The 20,743-nt window shown below is 46.0% G+C and overlaps 1 protein-coding gene and 1 long non-coding RNA gene across 2 annotated transcripts in view; both read right to left on the bottom strand.

The window, feature by feature from the left end:
- The window catches only part of LOC105259662 (leucine-rich repeat-containing protein 37A3-like), a 65,116-nt gene that overhangs the window by 34,698 nt on the left and 9,675 nt on the right, over nucleotides 1-20,743 (bottom strand). The window contains 2 exon segments of the mRNA XM_045044342.1: nucleotides 5,209-5,280; nucleotides 7,549-8,345. Coding sequence (XP_044900277.1) covers nucleotides 5,209-5,280; nucleotides 7,549-8,345 — 869 coding nt within the window.
- Nucleotides 17,972-19,897, bottom strand: LOC123381872. Its single transcript, XR_006589400.1, has 4 exons — nucleotides 19,752-19,897; nucleotides 19,268-19,374; nucleotides 18,212-18,261; nucleotides 17,972-18,127 (listed from the first exon to the last, which is right to left on the bottom strand). It is a non-coding gene; the product is annotated as an uncharacterized LOC123381872 (long non-coding RNA).

Raw genomic sequence — 20,743 nt, forward strand, 5'->3', positions numbered from 1 at the left:
TCTGTTAGAACCCAGCCCTGAGTGGCAAAAACATGGACATGGACAGAACTGCCACTTCCTCCTCTCTTTTCCCAAATTTTATTGTGGAAGCCCTATTTATAACCATATCAGTGCTACAAGTAAAGCCATCTAATTTTTTCCCCAACTAAAAAATATCTGTGAGAACTAAAAATGTGCATAAAATGCACATAACATAAATGCTCAGTTTAATAAGTATAGAGTAAATACCCGTGTAACGCTATTTGTTCATTCTACTGTTGGTGGATACTAGATTTTTCTAATTTTTAGGTATTATAAACAGTGCTGCTTTGAACATTTTTCTGTTTATATCCTAGTACACATTTGCCTAAGTTTCTCCAGGATTTAACAGGGGTACAAAATTGCCTTCCTAAGAGGTTGTGCTATTTCAAGCTGGCAGATTGAAACATGCCAAGTCTCTACCAAACTCCAAACTCCACCAAAGTCCCTAAGAATGATTAGAAAAGATACAATTAGCAAATCCACAACCTTAGCTCAAAGCCAAGGGAGTAGCTCTACAAACACTCCCCACCAGAAATGCCTTGGAGCCACCTACAGGGTGATTAGCTGGGATACTGCAGTAGGACCAAGGACAGCACATCAACCCCACATCCTTCCTCCTTGGATCTGGCAGCAAAGGGTGTTTTCTTCCAGGCAGGAGCCATTGGTGTCAGAAGGGGGCAGGGTCCCAGAACCCTGGAGGAAGGGTATACACTCTGACTAGCCATTAGAAGTCACCTCCCACCTCTTCTTTAACTCTCAGGGGGACCTGTCACCAATAACAAGCCCCGTGGTTCATTTCACCTCTTGCTTAGGACCAGAAAACAGAAGCAAGTCAAATCTCAACTACAAAGATAAATTGCACTCAGGAATGACCATATGGCGTGAGAACGCCAATTCTATTCAGGACAGAAAATAAAAAACAAATATAACAGCTTAGAGTCAATGACACAGTTAACAGAGAAAACACAAAAGGATTTGAGAATACCAACATTAATGGGGCACCTGCGTGGCTCAGTCGGTTAAGCATCCGACTTCGGCTCAGGTTGCAGTCCATGGGTTCAAGCCGTGCACTGGGCTCTGTGCTGAAGCTCAGAGCCTGGAGCCTGCTTCAGATTCTGTGTCTCCCTCTCTCTCTGCCCCTCCCCAACTTGCACTCTGTCTCTCACTCTCTCTCTCTCTCTCTCTCTCTCTCTCTCTCTCTCAAAAATAAACAGTATAAAAAATTTAGAATAGCATCATTAATATATCCTCAGACAGAGGTAAACAGTACATCTAATAAAAAGAACCAACTCAAGATTATATGAACGAAAAGTATTATCATTAGTAAAAAAACTCAGTCTATGAGCAGCAGAAATGGTCGTTGAATAAATTAGAAAACTTGAGGGGCGCCTGGGTGGCTCAGCCGGTTAAGTGACCGACTTCAGCTCAGATCACGATCTCGTGGCCCGTGAGTTCGAGCCCCGCATCGGGCTCTGGGCTGATGGCTCAGAGCCTGGAGCCTGCTTCCAATTCTGTGTCTCCCTCTCTCTCTGCCCCTCCCCTATTCATGCTCTGTCTCTCTCTGTCTCAAAAATAAAAATAAAACGTTAAAAAAATTAAAAAAAATAAATTAGAAAACTTGAGAGATCTGGCCACTGATTTCTTACCAATACTTGAAATTATATGTATTTATTATATTTACATATTTGGTTTTATATTATATATTTGTAAACGCCTTGACAAGTGGGATATTTGGTCAGTTTTGTTCTTGAGCTTATATCCCTGGCATGTAAAACAGTTCCTGGGACATAGGAGATGCTCCATAAATATTTGTTGAATGAATTCTGAAAGTGACAGGTATCAATTTGCAAATATACTACTTTTAATTAAAACAAATCATTTATCATCATTTATGAGAATAAGTACAACTTCACAGGAAAACAAATGTCTTTCTCCACCTCCACCCCAATTTGTGACTCAATCTTTTGAGACAAGAACCTTTTGAGAATTTCATAAAAGCTATGGAATGGACCCTTTCCCTAGAAAACTGCACTTTCTTGAATACGTGCAAAGGTGTGCATGCGATTTCAATTTGCAGACCATCCCTTTAGGGCTCAGGTCCGTGAATAGAATGGACTGAATTTGTGGGTGCCAAACTTGGATGGAAAATGAAATCACATCTCTATTTTCACAAACCTCTAACTAGAATTAGCATTTCCTTCCATTATGAATGTAGGCAACAAACCACAGATTAGTATAGTTAATTTGGTCCCCAGCAGAAATCAGATATTTTCATATCACATATTTGGCATGGATATCTCAAAGTATCATTTATTCTCATCAGTACCTTGAAGTTATAATAGTTAGTAGGCCTACCATTATATTTTGTTATTTAATATTCTAACAGAAGCAGATTTATTGCTATATCACTAATCCTTTTAAAAAATTTTTGCAAACTCTATTTCCACATAATTTCCTTTTCCTATATATTTTAACTTATTATACACTTGAAAACATTATCCCAAGAACATAAGCTTCTGCAGATCATCAATAGATATATAGAAGGGTGCCTGGGTGGCTCAGTCTGTTAAGTGTCCAACTTCAGCTCAGGTCATGATCTCACGGTTCATGGGTTCGAGCCCCACATTGGGCTCTCTGCTGACAGATCAGAGCCTGGAGCCTGCTTCCAATTCTGTGTCTCCCTCTCTTTCTGCCCCTCCCCTGTTCATGCTCTGTCTCTCAGCAATAAATAAATGTTAAAAAAAATTTTTAAAAATTGATATATAGAAAAAAAGGTTAAAAATCCTGCCCCAGGGGACTATTGACCCATAGGTAAAAACTTCTGTCTTACAAGGCATAACCCTCAAGCTGAATTAGAAATCATCAAATCTTGGGGCACCTGGGTGGCTCAGTTGGTTAAGTGTCTGACTTCGGCTCAAGTCATGATTTCACAGTTTGTGGGGTCGAGCCCCACATCAGGCTCTGTGCTGACAGCTCGGAGCCTAGAGCCTGCTTTGGACTCTGTGTCTCCCTCTCTCTCTGCCCCTTCCCTGCTCGCTCGCTCGCTCTCTCTCTCTCTCTCAAAAATAAATAAACATTTAAAAATTTTTTAAGAATCATCAAATCTTACCAGATTCATGTTCTAGTATATAAACTACCAAATACATGCTTTTCAAAAAATATTTTTTTAATTTCAGTTTATTTTTTTAATAGGTAATATATATTTGCATGGCTCAGAATTCCAAAGGTATATAATACACAATTCAAAGTTTTTCTCCTACCCCTGTCCCTCAGCCTACCCACTCTCTCCACTCTCTCTTGTTTCTTGTGCCAAATTACTTTCATTTTTCTTACAAGTTTGGGAAATAAGATCTCCAAGTTAGATACTATCATGAGAAAATATAAACTATATATAGTATCTAAGAAATTCATAAAATTCATAAGAAAACAACTACCTTCTTCTACCATTTGTCCCTTACCAGTAAGGTTATCAGACTAAGGGGCAGGGGGGAATCTACTTCAGGGGGATCATAATCCCTACATTTAGATTACTATGACTGTTATGTCTTTTATTATTAATTCAGAAGTCATTTATGACTTATCTACCCAAGTTGAACTAATGATATGACACACAATCTGTCATGAAAAATGCCACTCAATTACTTTGAGTATAATATTGTTTCCAAAATTACTTGTGTCTACACTGACTTTTTCTACAAATCAATTTTAAAAAAAAGATAACAAAAAAATTGGCAAAGGACAGAAAATTCAGACAAGAAACACAAATGCCCAGGAAACCTACAGAGATATTTAAATGTATAAGTAATCAGAAAAATTCAAATTCAGAAGGGACCCATTTTATTCACCCACCAGATCAGCCAAGAAATGGAGAATATCCAAGAGTGGGAGGGTAGGAGGAAATGAATGCTGTCATGGTGTATGGATTGGTGTGTAAATTGGCACAACTTTTTTGAGGGCAATTAAAATTGTATACATCGGCATCGTCTTCATCCCAACAATTCCATTTCCAGGGATCTATTCTACAGAAATACCCACCCACGTACACAAAGATGCATGTATGAGGTGGTCCATGCAGCAATGCATGTAATAAGAAAACTGGACACAGCCTAAACATCCATCAAGAGGGGAATTATTAAATCGTAATACACTCATACTATGGAATAGTATGCAGCAGCTTGCATGGATGGGGTAACCCTCTATGTACTGGAAGAAAAAAAGTCTAAGACATACCACGAAGCAAAAGAATCGAGTTGTAGGATGTTACAATTTATGTAAAAAAAAGATAAGAAAATCACACAACAAACCTATCTGGCTGTAAATATGTATGTAGGCAAATGCATGGAAAAAGGTCTGGAAGGATATATACTAAATCCAGAGGAGTGGCTATCCCAGCAGTGGGGGGATTAGAACATAAGGCAGGTGTTCACTATATCTGTTATTTCATCAAAAAAATTTTTTTTTAATGTTTATTTATTTTTGAGACAGAGAGAGAGAGGGAATGAATGAGCAGGAGAGGGGCAGAGAGAGAGGGAGACAGAATCCGAAGCAGGCTCCAGGCTCTGAGCTGTCAACACAGAGCCCAACGTGGGGCTTGAACCCACAAACCGTTGCGATTATGACCTGAGCCGAAGTTGGACACTTAACCCAATAAGCCCCCCAGGCCCCCCTGTTATTTCATTTTTATATATTGAGACTATAATCATGTATTCCTTCTATAATGGAAAATAAGTTGAAATTGATTCTAATTTTAAAGGGAACCTGCCAAATTTAATTTTTAAAATAAACACAGATGGGGCGCCTGGGTGGCTCAGTCGGTTAAGCGGCCGACTTCAGCTCAGGTCTTGATCTCGCGGTCCGTGAGTTCGAGCCCTGCGTCGGGCTCTGTGCTGACAGCTCAGAGCCTGGAGCCTGTTTCAGATTCTGTGTCTCCCTCTCTCTGACCCTCCCCCGTTCATGCTCTGTCTCTCTCTGTTTCAAAAATAAATCAACGTTAAAATAAAAAATTAACACAGAATTGCAATCGGTAGAGGTTGAGTTGGGATATGGAAGGGGAAACACCTTTCCTCAGAGCTACTGACTTCAAAGTTCTGGACCAAGAAGGACCTTAGAATGCAGTTAGTTTTTTGTTTTTGTTTTTGTTTTTGTTTTTGTTTTTTTTGTATTCGTATTTGGAGAGAATATACTCACAGTTTCTCAGCCCAACGGTATCCCTTCCATACATTTTCATCAATGTAAGAAATAGAGTTTCCTTGGAAATTTCTGTGAAGAAACACAGTTCAGATCCTTGAATAGGTAGGAAAGGAATGAACAGAATAAATAAGAGAATCACTGGCAACCTTGTGGGGAATATTCCAATGCAGTAAATGCCAACTTTCTACTTTCCGCAGCTATCAGCATCCCAGGTGGTGCAATTAATAAAGAGCTAGCGGGGGGCCACTGGCACAAACAAGGCAGCTCCTTAGAACCTGAACGTCCTATTTGTTCCATTCTTTGGGTAGATAACGCCTGTTAATTACTCTGGAGGTAAGTATTTTTTTCCCCCAAATCACTTATGTGTCTAAAATGGTTCCTTCCACAAATCAATGAGAAAATAAGAATTCAACGAAAAAAATGGTAAACAATGTACCATTATCAGCAAACAAATGTAAAGAAGCCCTCTACTGAAACCTCTCTAGGTGTTAGAAGGATAAGGGAAGTTAGAAATTAGAATAACTAACATGGAAAGATTTCTTAGACATATTGCATAGGGAAAAGCAACAAATCACTGGGCAAGGAATTAAAAAGTATCCCCCCATTAGGAAATTAGGAAAAAATGCAAAGGAAAGAGATGGGAAGGAAGGACACACACCAAAAAGGTGACCGGAGTTATCTTATGAGTGGTAGGGAGGGTGGGGTGGGATTTTCACATTTTATCCTCTATACCTGTGACATTAAAAACAAAAAAAGTATCCATGATAATTCATGTATCCATGAATTACACATGTTTAAAAGAAGCTATTAAATGCCTGAGGTTCAGTTTCAACCGCTAACTCTGCGTATGACTTTGAACCTTTACCTGTAGTTTTGTCCTCTTCCCTCAGCAACAGCTTACCTGGTCAGTTTATATACACATTTTTTTCAGGGGAGTCAGGAATAAATTCAAAACAGATACCCATCTGCCCATGTGCCTGGTGGACATTTCCAGTCAACCTGAAGCCCTCTGGTTGCTCTATGTGCCCTGGTAAAAGATGCCTCAACTTCCATCATTCTCCTTATCTGGGACAGAAGTTTCAGAGTAATATCTGAGTTTTCTCTTTCCCGTGCACACCCCACCCGCGACTGTCATCAGTTAGTCTATTTTGTCACTTCCTCCTCTGCAGTGCTCTCAAGGCTTTTCTTTCTACTCTTTTCAGCCACTCTGATTCGGCCCCTTGTTACTTGACTCCCAGGTTTTGTTAGAACATTCTATCTGGTCTCGCTGGATCAAGCTCTCCTCTCCAGACCGCCCTACATGGGGAACTGAAAATAATCCTCTTGTTTCAATGGTCTGTATCTCATGCTTGAAAACTTTCAATGGCTCTCTATAACTCAGAATGTAACGTTCAAACCTCTCTAGCTGATAGTCAAGGTTTCTCGTAATTGGATCTTTAACTGCTAAACCTAATTCTTGACTCCTGATCATTCCTGCAGCCGTGCCTTTGCCTAGACTTATACCCATTTTTTCTCTACTTAACACATCAGAGCCACTCTTTAAGTCTCAGCTAAAATTGTTAGCTTATCCATGCAGCTCTCCCTGACCTCCATACTCCACTGATTACAGAGTCTGCTGAATTCCAACACCCATGGTACCTCTTTTAGTACTTAGTTACATGCCACCTCCCTTTTTATGACCATTTCCTTTCTTCCCACCTGTCATTTCATGTTCTGAAGACGATTGCATCCTGGTGTGGCACCCATAGTACTTACTCTTGGGTTGGGCCCAAACTGAGTACTGTATGTGGAAGGCCGGGGGTCAAAGATGAGGTCTGGGGAATCAAAATAATAACAGCTAACACTCATATTTTGCCAGGCACTGATCCAAGTGCTTCATATGTATTACCTCATCTAGATCTCACAATAATCCCATGAGATGGTAACTATCATAATTTCCATTTCACAGAAAAGGAAACTGAGTCACAAAGCTACTAGATGACAGACCTCGGCCCAAATGCAGGCAATCTAGTTCCAGAATCTCTACTCTTCACTACTCTGTTGTATCCTATTATAGAGGATGGAGCAAAAATGGGAGAGTAGAGGTTAAGGAATGAAATAATGGGGCTAAAGATTGGATAAGGAAAAAGAATAAGGACAATTACAAGTAAAAGATTGGAGAAGGGCGAACAGTAGTAAAAAGGAAAATGAAGATAAGGGATAGTTGACAAAGAAAAGGTAAAAAGAGAAAGTCAGTCAACGTGGTTGGGGAGATGAGGAAGGCCCAGGACGACATTGAGGAAGAGACTGCCATGTCAAGCAGGAGGCAGAGAACAAACAAGTAAAGGCGATTCTTACAAGATGGTGAAGGTGCCGTTGTAGGTGTCGGGCTCCGGCACGGGCACTCTGCGGAGCCTCTGCTGTAGGCTGAGACCAACACACGACAGTGTCTCATCTTTGCAGGTACAACGCTCACATAGTTTGAGGTTTGTGGTGGCATTCTGTTCTGGTTGCCAAGTTAAAGTGGTGTATGCCTTTTCGGAGGTATAGTTTACAAAATGCACCAGAGAATGTTGAGTTGTTGGAGGAAAACCTGTCTCAAATGACGCTGGTTGCTGACTTACAGGAATTTCTAGGTCCATAGGTGGAACCGTGACTTCAGTCAGGTTTCGATGTTGACTCTGAACCTGTTCTGGATGTGCAAGTGTCACCTCAAGGTCCTTTGGGGGAGGAGTTGTAGTCTTCTTCAGGGTTGTCGAATGTTCAGCCTCCGTAATAGGTTCTGGAGTTATAGTAAGCTCCACATGACGAAATGGGATGATGGGTGATGCTGGATGCTGACCTTGATCCTTACTTGGAGTTGGAACTGTCACTTCCTGCTGGAATGGATATTGAACTACAACCTCCTTAGGTGGCTCTGGAGGCTGAGTTGGGGTGTCTCGCATGGTTGGAGAAGGTTCAGTCTCCACACTGGATCCTGCAGTTACAGTAAGTTCCAGGTCCATAGGTGGAACTGTGACTTCAGTCAGGTTTGGATGCTGACTCTGAACCTGCTCTGGATGTGCTAGTGTCACCTCAAGGTCCTTTGGAGGAGGAGCTGTAGTCTCCTTCATGGGTGTAGAATGTTCAGCCTCTGTAGTAGGTTCTGGAGTTATGGTAAGCCCCAAGTCCACATGATGAGCTGTGACACTGGGCAATGTTGGTTGCTGACCTTGATCCTTACTTGGAGTGGGAACTATCACTTCCTGTTGGGATGGATACTGAACAACCTCCTTAGGTGGCTCTGGAGGCTGGGTTGGGGTCTCTTGCATGGTTAGAGAAGGTTCAGTCTCTGTAGTGGATTCTGGAGTTATGGGAAGCCCTGGGTCCAAAGGTTTAACTGTGACTTTAGTTAAGGTTGGATGCTGAATGTGCTCTGAATGTGGAAATGTCACCTCAAGGTCCTCTGGAGGAGCGGTAGTCTGCTGCAGGGCTGAGGGATGTTTAACATCCGTAGTGGGTTCTGTAGTTACAGCAAGCACCAAGTCCAAAGGCTGAACTGTTACATTCGGCAACCACAGACGCTGAGCTTGATCCCGATCTGGTGTTGGAACTGCTGCCTCTTGATATACTGGAGGTTGAGCTACAAGTTCCTTAGGCGGCTCTGGAGGCTGATCTGGGGTCTGTGGACTTTTGGCCTTATTCAAGGTTGAATGCTGAACCTGAACCTGCTCTAGATGTGCAAATGTTACCTCAAGGTCCTTTGGAGGAGCTGTAGTTTTCTTCAGGGCTGTAGAAGCTTTAACCTCCATAGTGGGTTCTGGAGTTATGGTAAGCTCTAGGTCCCAAGGCTGAACTGTTACATTAGGTGACAATGGATGACTAGCTTGATCCAGACCTGGAGTTGGAACTGTCACCTCCTGAAACAGTGGAGGCTGAACCACAACCTCCTTAGGTGGCTCTGAAGGGTGACCTGGGATCTCTTGCGTGGTTGAAGTTTCAACCTCTGTAGTGGGTTCTGGAGTTATGGTCAGTTCCAGGTCTAAAGGCTGAACTCTGACTTCAGTCAAATTTGGATGCTGAGCCTGGACCTGCTCTGGATGTGGAGGTGTCACCTCAGTGTCCTCTGGAGGAGCTATAGTCTGCTGCATGATTGTAGAATGCTCAGTCTCCACAGTAGGTTCTGGAGTTACAGTAAGCTCCAGGTCAGCAGGCTGAACAGTAACATTGGGCAAGTTTGGATGCTGAGCTTGCTCTTGTCCTAGAGGTGGAACTGTCACCTCATTATGGACTGGAGGTTGTGCTACAACCTCCTCAGGTGGCTCTGGAGGCTGAACTGGGGCCTCCTGCTGGGCTGGAGGAGTTTCTGCCTCCTTAGAGGGCTCCGGAGGTTGAGTTGGAGCCTGCTGCAGAATTGGATATGGTTCTACCTTCTCAGGGGCCTCTGAAGGCTGAGCTTGTGCCTCGTGTTGTGTTAGAGAAGGTTCTATCTCCTTAAGTGGCTCGAGAGGTAGAGATAGGGTTTCCTGCTGGACTGGAGATGGTTCCACCTTCTCAGGAGGCTCTGGAGGCTGAGGTGGGGCCTCCTGCTGTGTGGAAGGTTCTACCTCCTTAGGGGGCTCAGGGGATACAACTGGGGCTTCCTGCTGAGTTGGAAAAGATTCTGCCTCATTACCGGGCTCTGAAGGCTGAGCTGGGGCCTCCTGAGGTGTGGGAGAAGGTTCCACCTCCTTAGGGGGCTCAGGGGATATAGCTGGGGACTCCTGGAGGACTGGAAACTGAGCTGGGGCCACCTGCTGGGTTGGAGACTCTGCCTCATTAGGGGGCTCTGAAGGCTGAGCTGGGGCCTCCTGCAGTGTGAGAGAAGGTTCTACCTCCTTAGGGGGCTCAGGAGATACAGCTGGGGCCAGCTGGGGGACTACAGACTGAGCTGGGGCCTCCTGTTGTCCTGAAGCAGGTTCCACAGCCTTAGGGGGGTCTGGAGTCTGAGCTAGGACCTCTTGTTGGCCTGGAGAAGACTCATCTTCAGGGGACTCTGGAGACTGGGAAAGACGCTTGGACTGAGCTGGAGAAAATTCAACTTTCTCAGGGGGAATAGGATATTGAGCAGGGACATCCTGCTGCACTGGAAGATGTTTAACCTCCTTAGTTGCCTGGGGACTTATGAAAATCCTCAGATCCACAGGTTTAACTGTGATATTAGGCAACACTGGATGCTGAGCTTCACCTGGACCTGGAGGTGAGAATGTCACCTCATGCTGTGCTGGAGACTGAGCTACAACATCTGTAGAGGACCCTGGAGGCTGAGCTGGATGCTCATACTGAACTGGAAAAGACTTGACCCCCTCATTGGGCTTTGGTTGCTGAGCTGGGACCTCTTGCTGGATTGGAGAAGGTTCTCTACTTGCAACAGGCACGTGAGGCAGAGCTGAGCTCTCCTGCTGGCTTGGAGAAAGTTCAATTTCCTCAGGAAAATCTTCGGGTGGGGTTGAGACTTCATGCTGGACTGGAGAAGATTCAACACTTTCAGGGGGCGCTGGATGCTGATGTGGGACCTCCTGCTGGGTTGGAGAAGGTTCCAACTGCTCAGGGGACACTCCAGACTGAGCTGAGGCCTCTTCTCGGAGTGGAGAAGCTTCAACCTCATTAGTGGATTCTGAGGTCATGGTAACTGAGGAATCCACAGGTCTAACAGTGACATTAGGCAACAGCAGGAGCTGAGCTTGATTCTGACCTTGAGGAAAAACTGTTACCACCTGACGCTCTGGAGAGTGAGCTGGGGCCTCCTGTTGGGTTGGAGAAGGTTCAACCTCACCAGAAGGCTCCTGTTGAGTGGCAGAAGGGTTAATTTCCTCAGAGGTCTGTGGATGCTGACTTGGGGCCTCCTGATAGGTTGCGGGTTTAACTTCCCCAAGGGGATTTGGATGCTGAGTTGTGGCCTCTGACTGGGCTGGAGAAGGTTCAGTCCCCTCAAGGGGCTCTGGATACTGAGTTGGGGTCTCTGGTTGGGTTGGAAAAGGCTCACCCTCCTCTGATGCCTGAGGATACTGAGCTGGAGCCTCCTGCTGGGTTGAAGAAGGTTCAACCTCCTCAGGGGTCTGTGGATGCTGAGCTGGGGACTCCTCCTGGGTTGTAGGTGGTTCACTCCCCTTGGAGGCCTGTGGGTGCTGACCCTGGCCCTCCTCCTGGAGAGGGGAAGGTTCACCCTCTTCCTGGGCCTCTGGAAGCTGAGTCGGGGCCTCCTCCTGGGTTGAGGATGACTCACCCTCCTCAGGGGCCTGTGATTGCTGAGCTAGGGCCTCCTGCTGGGTTGTAGAAGGTTCAACTTCTCCAGGATATTCTGGATACTGAACTGGGGTCTCCTGCTGTGTTGGAAGTTTGTCCTGTGTGGTAGATTCTGGAGATTGCGTTGGAGTCTCCTGTTGAACTGGCAAAGATTCAGTTGCAGAATCTGAGGGCAGAGTTGGGGCTTCATGCTGGGTTTCCAAAGCTTCCACATTAAGAGGCACTGAGGGCTGAGCTATAGTCTCGTGCTGAACTGGAGAAGGTCCCACCTCTGTAGTGGGTTCTGCAGTCATGGTAAGCTCCACATCTGGAGGTTTCAAACTGACATTGGGCAGGTTTAAATGTTGATCACGGTAGTGACCTGGAGGTGAAACTGTCATCTTATGATGCCATGGAGGTTGAGCTGGGTGCTCCTGCTGGGTTGGAGAAGGTTCCACCTCCCTGGAAGGCAGCTCTGGAGGCTGAGCTGGTTGCTCTTGCAGGGTTGCAGAAGATTCTATCTCCCCTGGAGACTGAGCTGGAGTCTCCTGCTGGGTTGAAGATTCTGCCTCATTAAGGAGCTCTGCAAGCTGAGCTGAGACCTCCTCCTGGGTTGGAGAAAGTTCAGCTTCTCCAAAAGGGTCTGCAAGCTGAGCTGGGGGTTCCTGTTTGCTTAGAGAAGGCTTAGCTTCCTCAGGAGGCACGGAAGGCTGAGCTGGGGTCTCCTGCTGCCTTAGAGAAGGATCAATCACCCCAGGAGGCTCGGAAGGCTGACCTGGGGTCTCCTGCTCACTTGAAGGCTCAACCTCCTCTGGAGGCTTACCCGAGGTCTCTTGCTGGGTTAGAGACAGTTCTGCTTCCTCAGTATGTTCAAGAGGCTGAGGTGGGGCCTCTTGCTGGGCTATAGAAGACTCAACACCTTTATCAGGCCCTGGAGTTGTGGTAAATTCCACATCTAAAGGCTTACCTGTAACCTTGGGAAACATTAAATAATCCCAACCTGGCATTGGAACCACCTCTGGGAGCCTTTGATGCTGGGTTAGCTGGTCATTCAGATCCTCATCTGGCCCTGGGGGTAGTTCTCCAACGGAATCCGTGTCCAGGAATGGAACCAAAGTCTCCGTCAACTCCTTAGGCAGGGCCAACATCTGGGCTGGAGCAGAGGACCCCAGGTAATTAAAGCCCCCCAGCTCGGCTGGGGGTGTAAGTGCCTGGGGCGATTCGGGTGGGGGATCAGAGGAGCGCGAAGACCAGGGCTCAGCCGCCTCCAGGGGGTCGGAGGTCAGCTGGGCAGGGTCCAGGGCCCACTCCGGAGGCTGAGCTGCCTGGACCAGCAGCCACAACGGTTGCCACATAAGGACAAGCAGTGGGGCCAACAGGCGCAGCCGGGACATGACTTGCAGAGGCTCCGGGGCGCAGTGACCCAGGCGAGTCAGGTACTGGCGCTGGGAACTGAGCGGGAGCCAAACCATTATGGCAGCTCCGTGATGCGCGCGCGCACTGTTAGCAACTGCGCGCCCCTCCCCCGCCTACGTCCCACCCTTTATTTACGCCACCTTTATTAGCTCCCCAGGGATGGGCTCCGCACCACCAGAGCGTGCCCTTTTCCCAGAATCACTTGGGGCCCAGGCCTCCCTCCACCATGCAAAGGCCACCACTCCCCCCGTCCCTTTTGAGGAATGGGGCGCCTGGGTGGCTCAGTTGGTTGAGCGTCTGACTTTGGCTCAGGTCATGGTCTCACCATTCATGGCTTCGGGCCGCGCATTGGGCTCTGTGCTGACAGCTCAGAGCCTGGAGCCTGCTTCAGATCCTATGTCTCCCTCTCTGCCCCTCCCCTGCTTGTACTCTCTCTCTTCTTCTCTCTTCAAAATAAACATTTAAAACGATGGTTTTTGAGGAATAAATGCTTGTTGTTGTTTTAAAAAAATTTTTTTAAATGTTTATTTTGGAGAGAGCAAGAGACAGAGACATAGAGTGCGAGTGGAGGAGTGGCAGAGAGGGTCATAATCTCGTGGTTCATGGGTTCGAGCCCCGCATCGGGCTCTGTGCTGACAGCTGAGAGCCTGGAGCCTGCTTCACATTCTGCGTCTCCCTCTCTCTCTGCCCGCATGCTCTCTCTCCCTTTCTCTCAAAAATAAACATTAAAAAAATTAAAAGAAATATGGCAGGGTAGCATTTGAGACTGATAAGTATTGTGCAAATTTGAGGTAGTGTTATAGAAACAACATTTTTCTAAGCTTCACTTTATGAACCACATTTGCGCTAATGGAAATATTCCAAAATAGGAGAATGGAGTTGCCTGGAATCCCGGCCCACGCTTCGGGAAGCCCAACTATGCACAGATGGGTCTTCTTGGTTTCTCGTCAGCTCTGTCTCTGTGTCCACCTCTCTTATTCAAAAAGTCACCACCAGCCCCGCTCCACCCAGCTCATTAAGGAGTTTGAGCTGGCATGAGGAGTTTCTGCCCTTGTGACCTAAGAGTGACTACAGGGCCTGGTACTGCGCCTGGCTCAAAGCAGGTGCTCAACAAACAGTAGCTGCCACCATCCTCATCGTTCTAATTATTGATTCTTTGATGGTAACCATGGCTTAGACGTCTCTGCACCCCTGCACCCTGCAGCAGGGCAGTATAACCGTCAGCAGGCTTTGGAGTTAACAGGCCTGGATTAAACCCCTACCTGGCAGTTTTGGAATTGCGGCTTTGGGCACCTGAACAGGTCACCTACATCCTTTAAGCCCTGTCCCCTTATCTGCCAGATGGGGATAATAAAGTATGTTTTCACAGACTGTTGGGCGAAATTAAGACTGCAACACGCCCAACCCAGGCCTTGACACCAAGTAAGCAAATAGTGACCTAGCTGCTGCTGCTGCTTCCAATTACTGTTACTCTCTAGTCTCGTGCTTTCAACACAGTTATTTGTTGGCTCACTGAAGTCACCACACAGAGACAGACACTTGGTGGCCATTCTCACTAAAACGCTGGGGGAAGGGGAGCAGGCACCAGGAGAACAGGTGTCCTTGCCCAGCAGCAGCAAACTAATAGAGCCGAAGAGGCACTGATGGGCCAATCACTCCGCTTGGAACCGTTCCTACCAACCCTGCCAAACCTGCTGGGCTGTGCCCCAGTCCTACTGTCCCCTCGGGGGACTCTGTTGGTGGCCAGCGAGCGGTTGGTGCCATATTCCATCACCTATCGCTAAGCCACCAGCATTTTTTTGGGGGCATCTAAAGAGATTGTCAGGGGCGCCTGGGTGGCTCAGTCGGTTAAGCATCCGACTCTTGATTTCAGCTCAGGCTGTGATCTCACGGTCGTAAGATCGAGTCCCTCGCATCGGGTTCCACACTGAGCACGGAGCCCGCTTGGGGCTCTTTCCCTCTCTCTCTGCCCCTCCCCCCTTGCTCTCTTTCAAAATAAACAGACATTAAAAAAAGAGATTATCAAACCTTGTTCATTCAGGATTTCTTTGATTCACTACTGTATTTTGACTCTGACGTCCTTTTTCTAAAATCTGTCATTCATTTACTCAGAAAGTATAGATGACTTCATTATTTTTAATGTTTATCTATTTTTGAGAGACAGTGTGTGAGCTGGGGGGAGGGACAGAGGATCTGAAGTGGGCTCTGTGCTGACAGCAGAGAGCCCAATGCAGGGCTCAAACTCCCACACCATGAGGTCATGACCTGAGCCAAAGTTGGATGCTCAAGGGACGGAGCCACCCAGGCACCCCGACTCCTCCCAACATCCCAAATGTGACTGGTTAACACCCTCCTCTGCAGAAGTGGAGGGATGTTTGCGTCTTCTGCACGTTGTGCTGCATTATCTCTTGGAATCGCGCAGCCCTGATCCGAGCTGGGTAGGAAAGCAGTGGTCGGTGTGGTGCTGGGCTGAACTGGAGAGAGCCCAGCCGCACGCATCCGACCCTCAGTGGGGTCAGCAGAGGCTAGTGTGGTACAGGTGACCAGTAAGTGCCCCCACCAATAAGTTTTCTGAAATAAAGGCCTGAGCAGGGCAGTCCTGGGTAATTACTGCTCTCACACATTCTTTACTCTAACCCTCCAGCATCTCCCTGCTAGCTCTCTGAGGGTGGGGACTTTTTTTTTTTTTTAAAGAAACCAAACAAAGAACCCACTGGGAATTCTCTACTAGCTTGTAAGGTTGAGGAACACCCTACTTCCAGCTACACATTTTGTGTCTGAGTTCGAGCTCTTGGGAAGAAAGACAGGCCTCAGCCCGACAGTGGAGGTAGGCTCAGCGATCCAAATATTCTGGCAACCCCAAAGACCTTACGGAGGGGCCAGAAAGAGATGATCCTCTATGGGCAGGGGTCAAGCGCGTTGTGAATAACTGGTATTTGGTGAGCCAGGGGAGAGAGCACCAGAATAAGCTGTTAATTCACTTAATAGTCTAAGCCCCTTGAAGATACGTTCTCCAGTTTCCAGAGACTGACTGTATCAGGGAAATGAGGGAGAGACGCCCAGTCACCCTACTTGGCCCAGACTGTGTCTTGTGGAAATACTGGCTACCACGAGGGACCCTGGCTTCAGTCCTGCTTCTCTCGCCTGTGGCCCCTGTTGTCTGTAGATAAATATCGAACTGTTTACGTTTTAGTTCCTTACCATGTGGCTAGAATTGGTTATGGATTTAGACATTTCAATAGGAGAAAAACAAGTATTTTATAAGCAATGCTGAGAAGCCAGTATCGGAAAGTAAACTTTGTAGGTGGCCTGAGGCAGGACGGTGTTCACACTGTGACAACCTCACATAGTGTCTCACTCTCGTCCCCCAGCTCTTCAGTAGTGGAATCTGTGGCCTTCTCTACTGTGGCTTTGCCAGCCTCCCTGGGAAAAGGAGAAGAATGCCAAGGCTTGACTCTCGAAAGGAACAATTCAACTCAACAATTCAACCATTTTAGAGAAAATCTTCCCCAATCACGTACCCTAGTTCCATATGGAAAATCTCATCTTCATCAGAAGAATCCTTGTCGTGTAGCGTCTGTTGCATGTGTTTCTTGCGTGTGACACTGAGAGGTCTGTACATGTCCCTAAGCCAAAGTGGCCGCCTTCTCCACAAAAAGCCCTCCTAGAAAACAGAAAGGACAATGTTAGGCCTGTTTCCCCTGCCTTCTCCAGCCACGGTACTTTATCCTCCTCAGATTTACCTGATTGTCACTTTCCTTTGAGCGTCTCTTACGCGGCAGAGATCCAAAGAAGCCCCTTGAAGGAAACACACACACAGACAATTAGTGATTCGTACCATTTTCCATGCCTCTCACAATGTATTTCTCCAGTCTTATTAGCAAGCAAAATCAACACAGACCTGGGATCTCAGAAATAATTCCATACATGCTGGGCTTTCAGAATTTTCCTGTGTCTGTCCATAATGGCCCCACAGTGTCCCTGGGAGACCTTTGTATGTAACTTGACATGAAGTATAGGCAGGATTTCCACCCTGCTCACCTTCTGGCCCTTGGCCAAGTGCCCTTGTGCAGTCAACAAACTGGGTGACCACACGGCAGAAGCACCTAACTCTCTCCAGAAGCATTTTACATCAGTCCCCGCCAGGCTTAGCCTCCCAGGCATCATTTGCTGGCGGGTGGGGAGGTGTTTCTATTTTCCTAGCTGCTTTAGCTTACGAGATGAATCGCACCGAGTGAATGCCTGAGTCCAACCAGCAGTTATCTAGCTCACTGACTTTCACACTGCAGGCAGATGAGGGAGTGAGTCGTGAAATCACCTTAAAACACACGCACGGCTAGCGCTAAAACACAAAATACTCTTTTTGAATACAAACGGAATAGGGGGTACCTGGGTGGCTCAGTCAGGTGAGCAGCCCAAGTCTTGATTTTGCCTCAAGTGATGATCTCACAGATTGTGACATTGAGCCCTGTGTCTGGCTCTGTGCTGATAGTGTAGAACCTGCTTGGGATTCTCTCTGTCTGTCTGTCTGTCTGTCTCTCTCTATCTCTGCTCCACCCCCCCCCCCCAAATAAATAACAAACTTAAAAAAAACAGAACAGAAAGAATCAGAGTGTATGGTAAGTTTGTTTTAGAAGGTACTTATGTCTATACGGTACGTGTGCACTGAGTTGTGACATAAAATGCAGTTCACAGCCCAAGACCAGTGTAGTCAGAGACGTGCCCAACTGGAAAGGAACCATCTTTCTTTCTGGTTCTAGTGGTACTAGTGATACAACCGTCCGGCAAGACATCTTCCTTTTCTCCTTCTCCATCTCATTATTATAAAAGGAAGAGATAAATGATTATCTAAGGCCTCTCCCAGTTCAAATTCTATTGGGTCTGGATAAAGGGAATGGAGAGCGGGGCCTCGAAAACCAGAAGGAGGAAGAAGGAAGTCCCCCCCCCCCCCACTTTATGGGAGGGACTCATGTATTCCACCTTCCATCATGCTTGAAGACTAGCCCCTTCACCCCACGACTTTTGGCCCTCCCTATCCCTTCTCCAGAGCCTCTGAGAAGGTCTGTGGCCAGGCCCGATGCCCACCGCCAGCAGGAACGGGTCTGAACATTTCCACCCCCGCCCCCCCCCCCCCAAGATCTTTCTTTAAAGGTCTAGTGAGCAGGTGCTCTGTGCCAGCCCCATTCTAACTCGGGTTTGGCTGGGCAGCTAACTTTGCTGGATCCAGGCAAAGCATTAGGCCAAATATGTATCCTTTCTGCCTTTGGTGATTTCCTGGCTGTAAAACAAGGGGATTGAAATAAATGAGTTTGAAAATCTAGTTCTAAAATTCTACTTTAACGATTGCCAGACTAATATTTACCTTGAGCTTCCTTCTTTACCTTCCTTGGCTGCTGCTCTATGATAACAACTCTGTTTTGGAGGAAAACATGATCACAGTTACCCATCACAATAACCACTCCCTCCAAATCTTTATTCATTCCTTTGCATGTTAGGTCTTCTCTACCCAGTGAGAGGATAACTTTTCCTAGGACAGGAATTTGTTTAATAGTCCTTTGACTTTTCAATAACACCTAACTTGTGTGCAGCTCGTAATACATTTTACTGACTGTCTCCGATCACAGTCATCAGATAATTCCTAATAAAAATTCTTGGGAGGAGGAAAAGAAAAGTGTCTACCAGAAACCTAAACGGCAGCACTGTTTTAAAGTCAAGGACAAGAGTAGGATGTATATTTGAATAAATATATTGAATATGTATTCAATTCATACATAATTGAATAAAAGGTAAACAGGCAAGCTCCAGGAATAGGCAACTGTAATTATGACAAGCTTTGAGTAGCCTGATGCAGGATTTTAGCTGCAGGGTTTTAACTGAACCTGTTTACACAATGCCTTGCAAAGTGGAGGAGAGAGCTGTAGGTACATCTAATTAATCAACAAGATGACACTTTTATCTCTAAGCCATGCCCTTTCTTCCAAGATGACTGATGGCTTCCGTGGAGGTGAAGACTATATTTCTCTCTCTCATCATTTTAGCCAACGAGGAAAGAAATCAGTGGTAGTAGGAGGATGACTGGTGAGTGCATCGAATCGACATACTTTTTTTGAGTTGAAGAAATTTTACTAATCGTGTCAACTGTGGCCTTCTTAGACCTAATGTCTCAGAACAAGCTAATTGTTACTTGTTACCTATCTTGGTTACAATCCACAGATGTCTCCCGGCAGTGGGGTTCCTTTTAAAATCCCTGGAATATACTTTGCAATAAAAGGACAAAGCATATCTCAGTCCTCCAGACTGAAGAGGGATATCAAGTCGTGATAGGTGGGAAAGTGGCTTTGATTTTCAGTTTGTGGGTTCTGAATCTATTATAAAGAAGGAATATAGTCTGGGAATCGGAATTAATTGTTCTCCTTACCTCAATGAGACAGAAAACTAGGATCAAAACCGTCACAAACTACTACCAGTCACAGATATTGCCAAGATGAGTTTGTTGGTATAGCCATAGCCTGGAACTTTTGTGAGCTAAAAAAAAGGGAAAGCACATTTTTTTTAGGAAACAGAGATAGGATGAAAGTTAACTATTCTTTAACGACTCTAAAACCCCATTCTTTCCGATGAATCGCTTCTAGGCTCTTAAGGAATATACCAAATCTAATGTGATATGTAATGTTAATCATTAGCATTTTCTTCAAGAATTTATGTATCTTGTATGTTAGGTCCTCTTTTTGTCTACTCTGGGAACAGCGGCACTGTTTCCTAAATGAGCAAAGTGGCAGATCACTGCCTTAGCCCAAATTATGTGGCCAAGACCCGGACCAGGAGCCCCTGGTCCTTGTGCTTGGGTCCATTTCCTAAACCACCTAAATGTCGAGACCCCACATTTTGGGATTTATCCTCACCTCCCTTGACTCCTGCCCTCTCTGTTCACTCTGGACTTCTGTGCTCTCATTGATATAATTCGCATTTTCCCATTGGTCCGTATCCCACTCTGCCTTGGACACCTTTACTTCTCGCTGCTCGCTGAGAAGCTTCATCAGGAGGCCTGTTCTGGAGATGAGCTTGGCACAGGCCAGCTGCACGTGGGTCTCAGAGCAGTCCATTTTCAAAGTCCGGATAACATGAGAAATGAGGCTTCTCGCGTCATTGTTGGGGATGAGGGACTGTAGCTGCTGGTTTAACTGAATTTCAAACAGATCACCTGAGGACGAGAGCTTTGACACAGTGAAGCCTGTGGCTTTTGGGGGCAAGCCAGTGCCCGCATTGTGGTATTCCCATTGTGTATCATTGGTTTGTTTAACGGTCGGCGTAGAGTTGTCTGCAGTAACAGTAGAATTAGCAGTGGAAAGATTCTTAGGGGTTTGTGAATTCAGGGAGGGTTTTGTTCTGGCACAGTAGTGTTTCCTGTAGAAATATTTTCGTCAGAAACATTTTGGGCAGTAGTGTTCTCTGCAGTAGTGTTTTCTCTGTAAGTTCCTGAAGGAGCAAATAATTCTGGAAAAGGATTTTTTCTGAGGACTCAGTTCTCCCGGAGATGAAAAATCCTCTCGTTGAGGGGGAATTTACGAGGCTCCTGACTGCAGAGGATGGAGGCCTCTTTGCAAGCAGCTGTCTATTACTGAGTGAACTTTCCTTTCTGGACTTTCGATTCAGTTTGGCCTTGGGTGTTCTGTGGACCACACGGGAGCGACTTTGATGAAAGCGGTGTGTTTTTTCTGGGCTGTGAGGCTGGTCAGAAAGCCTTCCTATTTCTAACTCTAGCATTTGCATCTTCTGAAACAAAAAACGCTGTATATGAAGTCTTTTGATTTTTTTTTTTCACGTCAGGTGGGGATTTTGGAGCGGGGGTGGCAGAAGGCCTGCCCAAAGAGTATTGCTTCATGAAAGAAGAGAC

The sequence above is a fragment of the Felis catus genome, chromosome E1 (genome assembly GCF_018350175.1).
Source record: "Felis catus isolate Fca126 chromosome E1, F.catus_Fca126_mat1.0, whole genome shotgun sequence".
In the NCBI taxonomy this organism is placed as follows: domain Eukaryota; kingdom Metazoa; phylum Chordata; class Mammalia; order Carnivora; family Felidae; genus Felis; species Felis catus.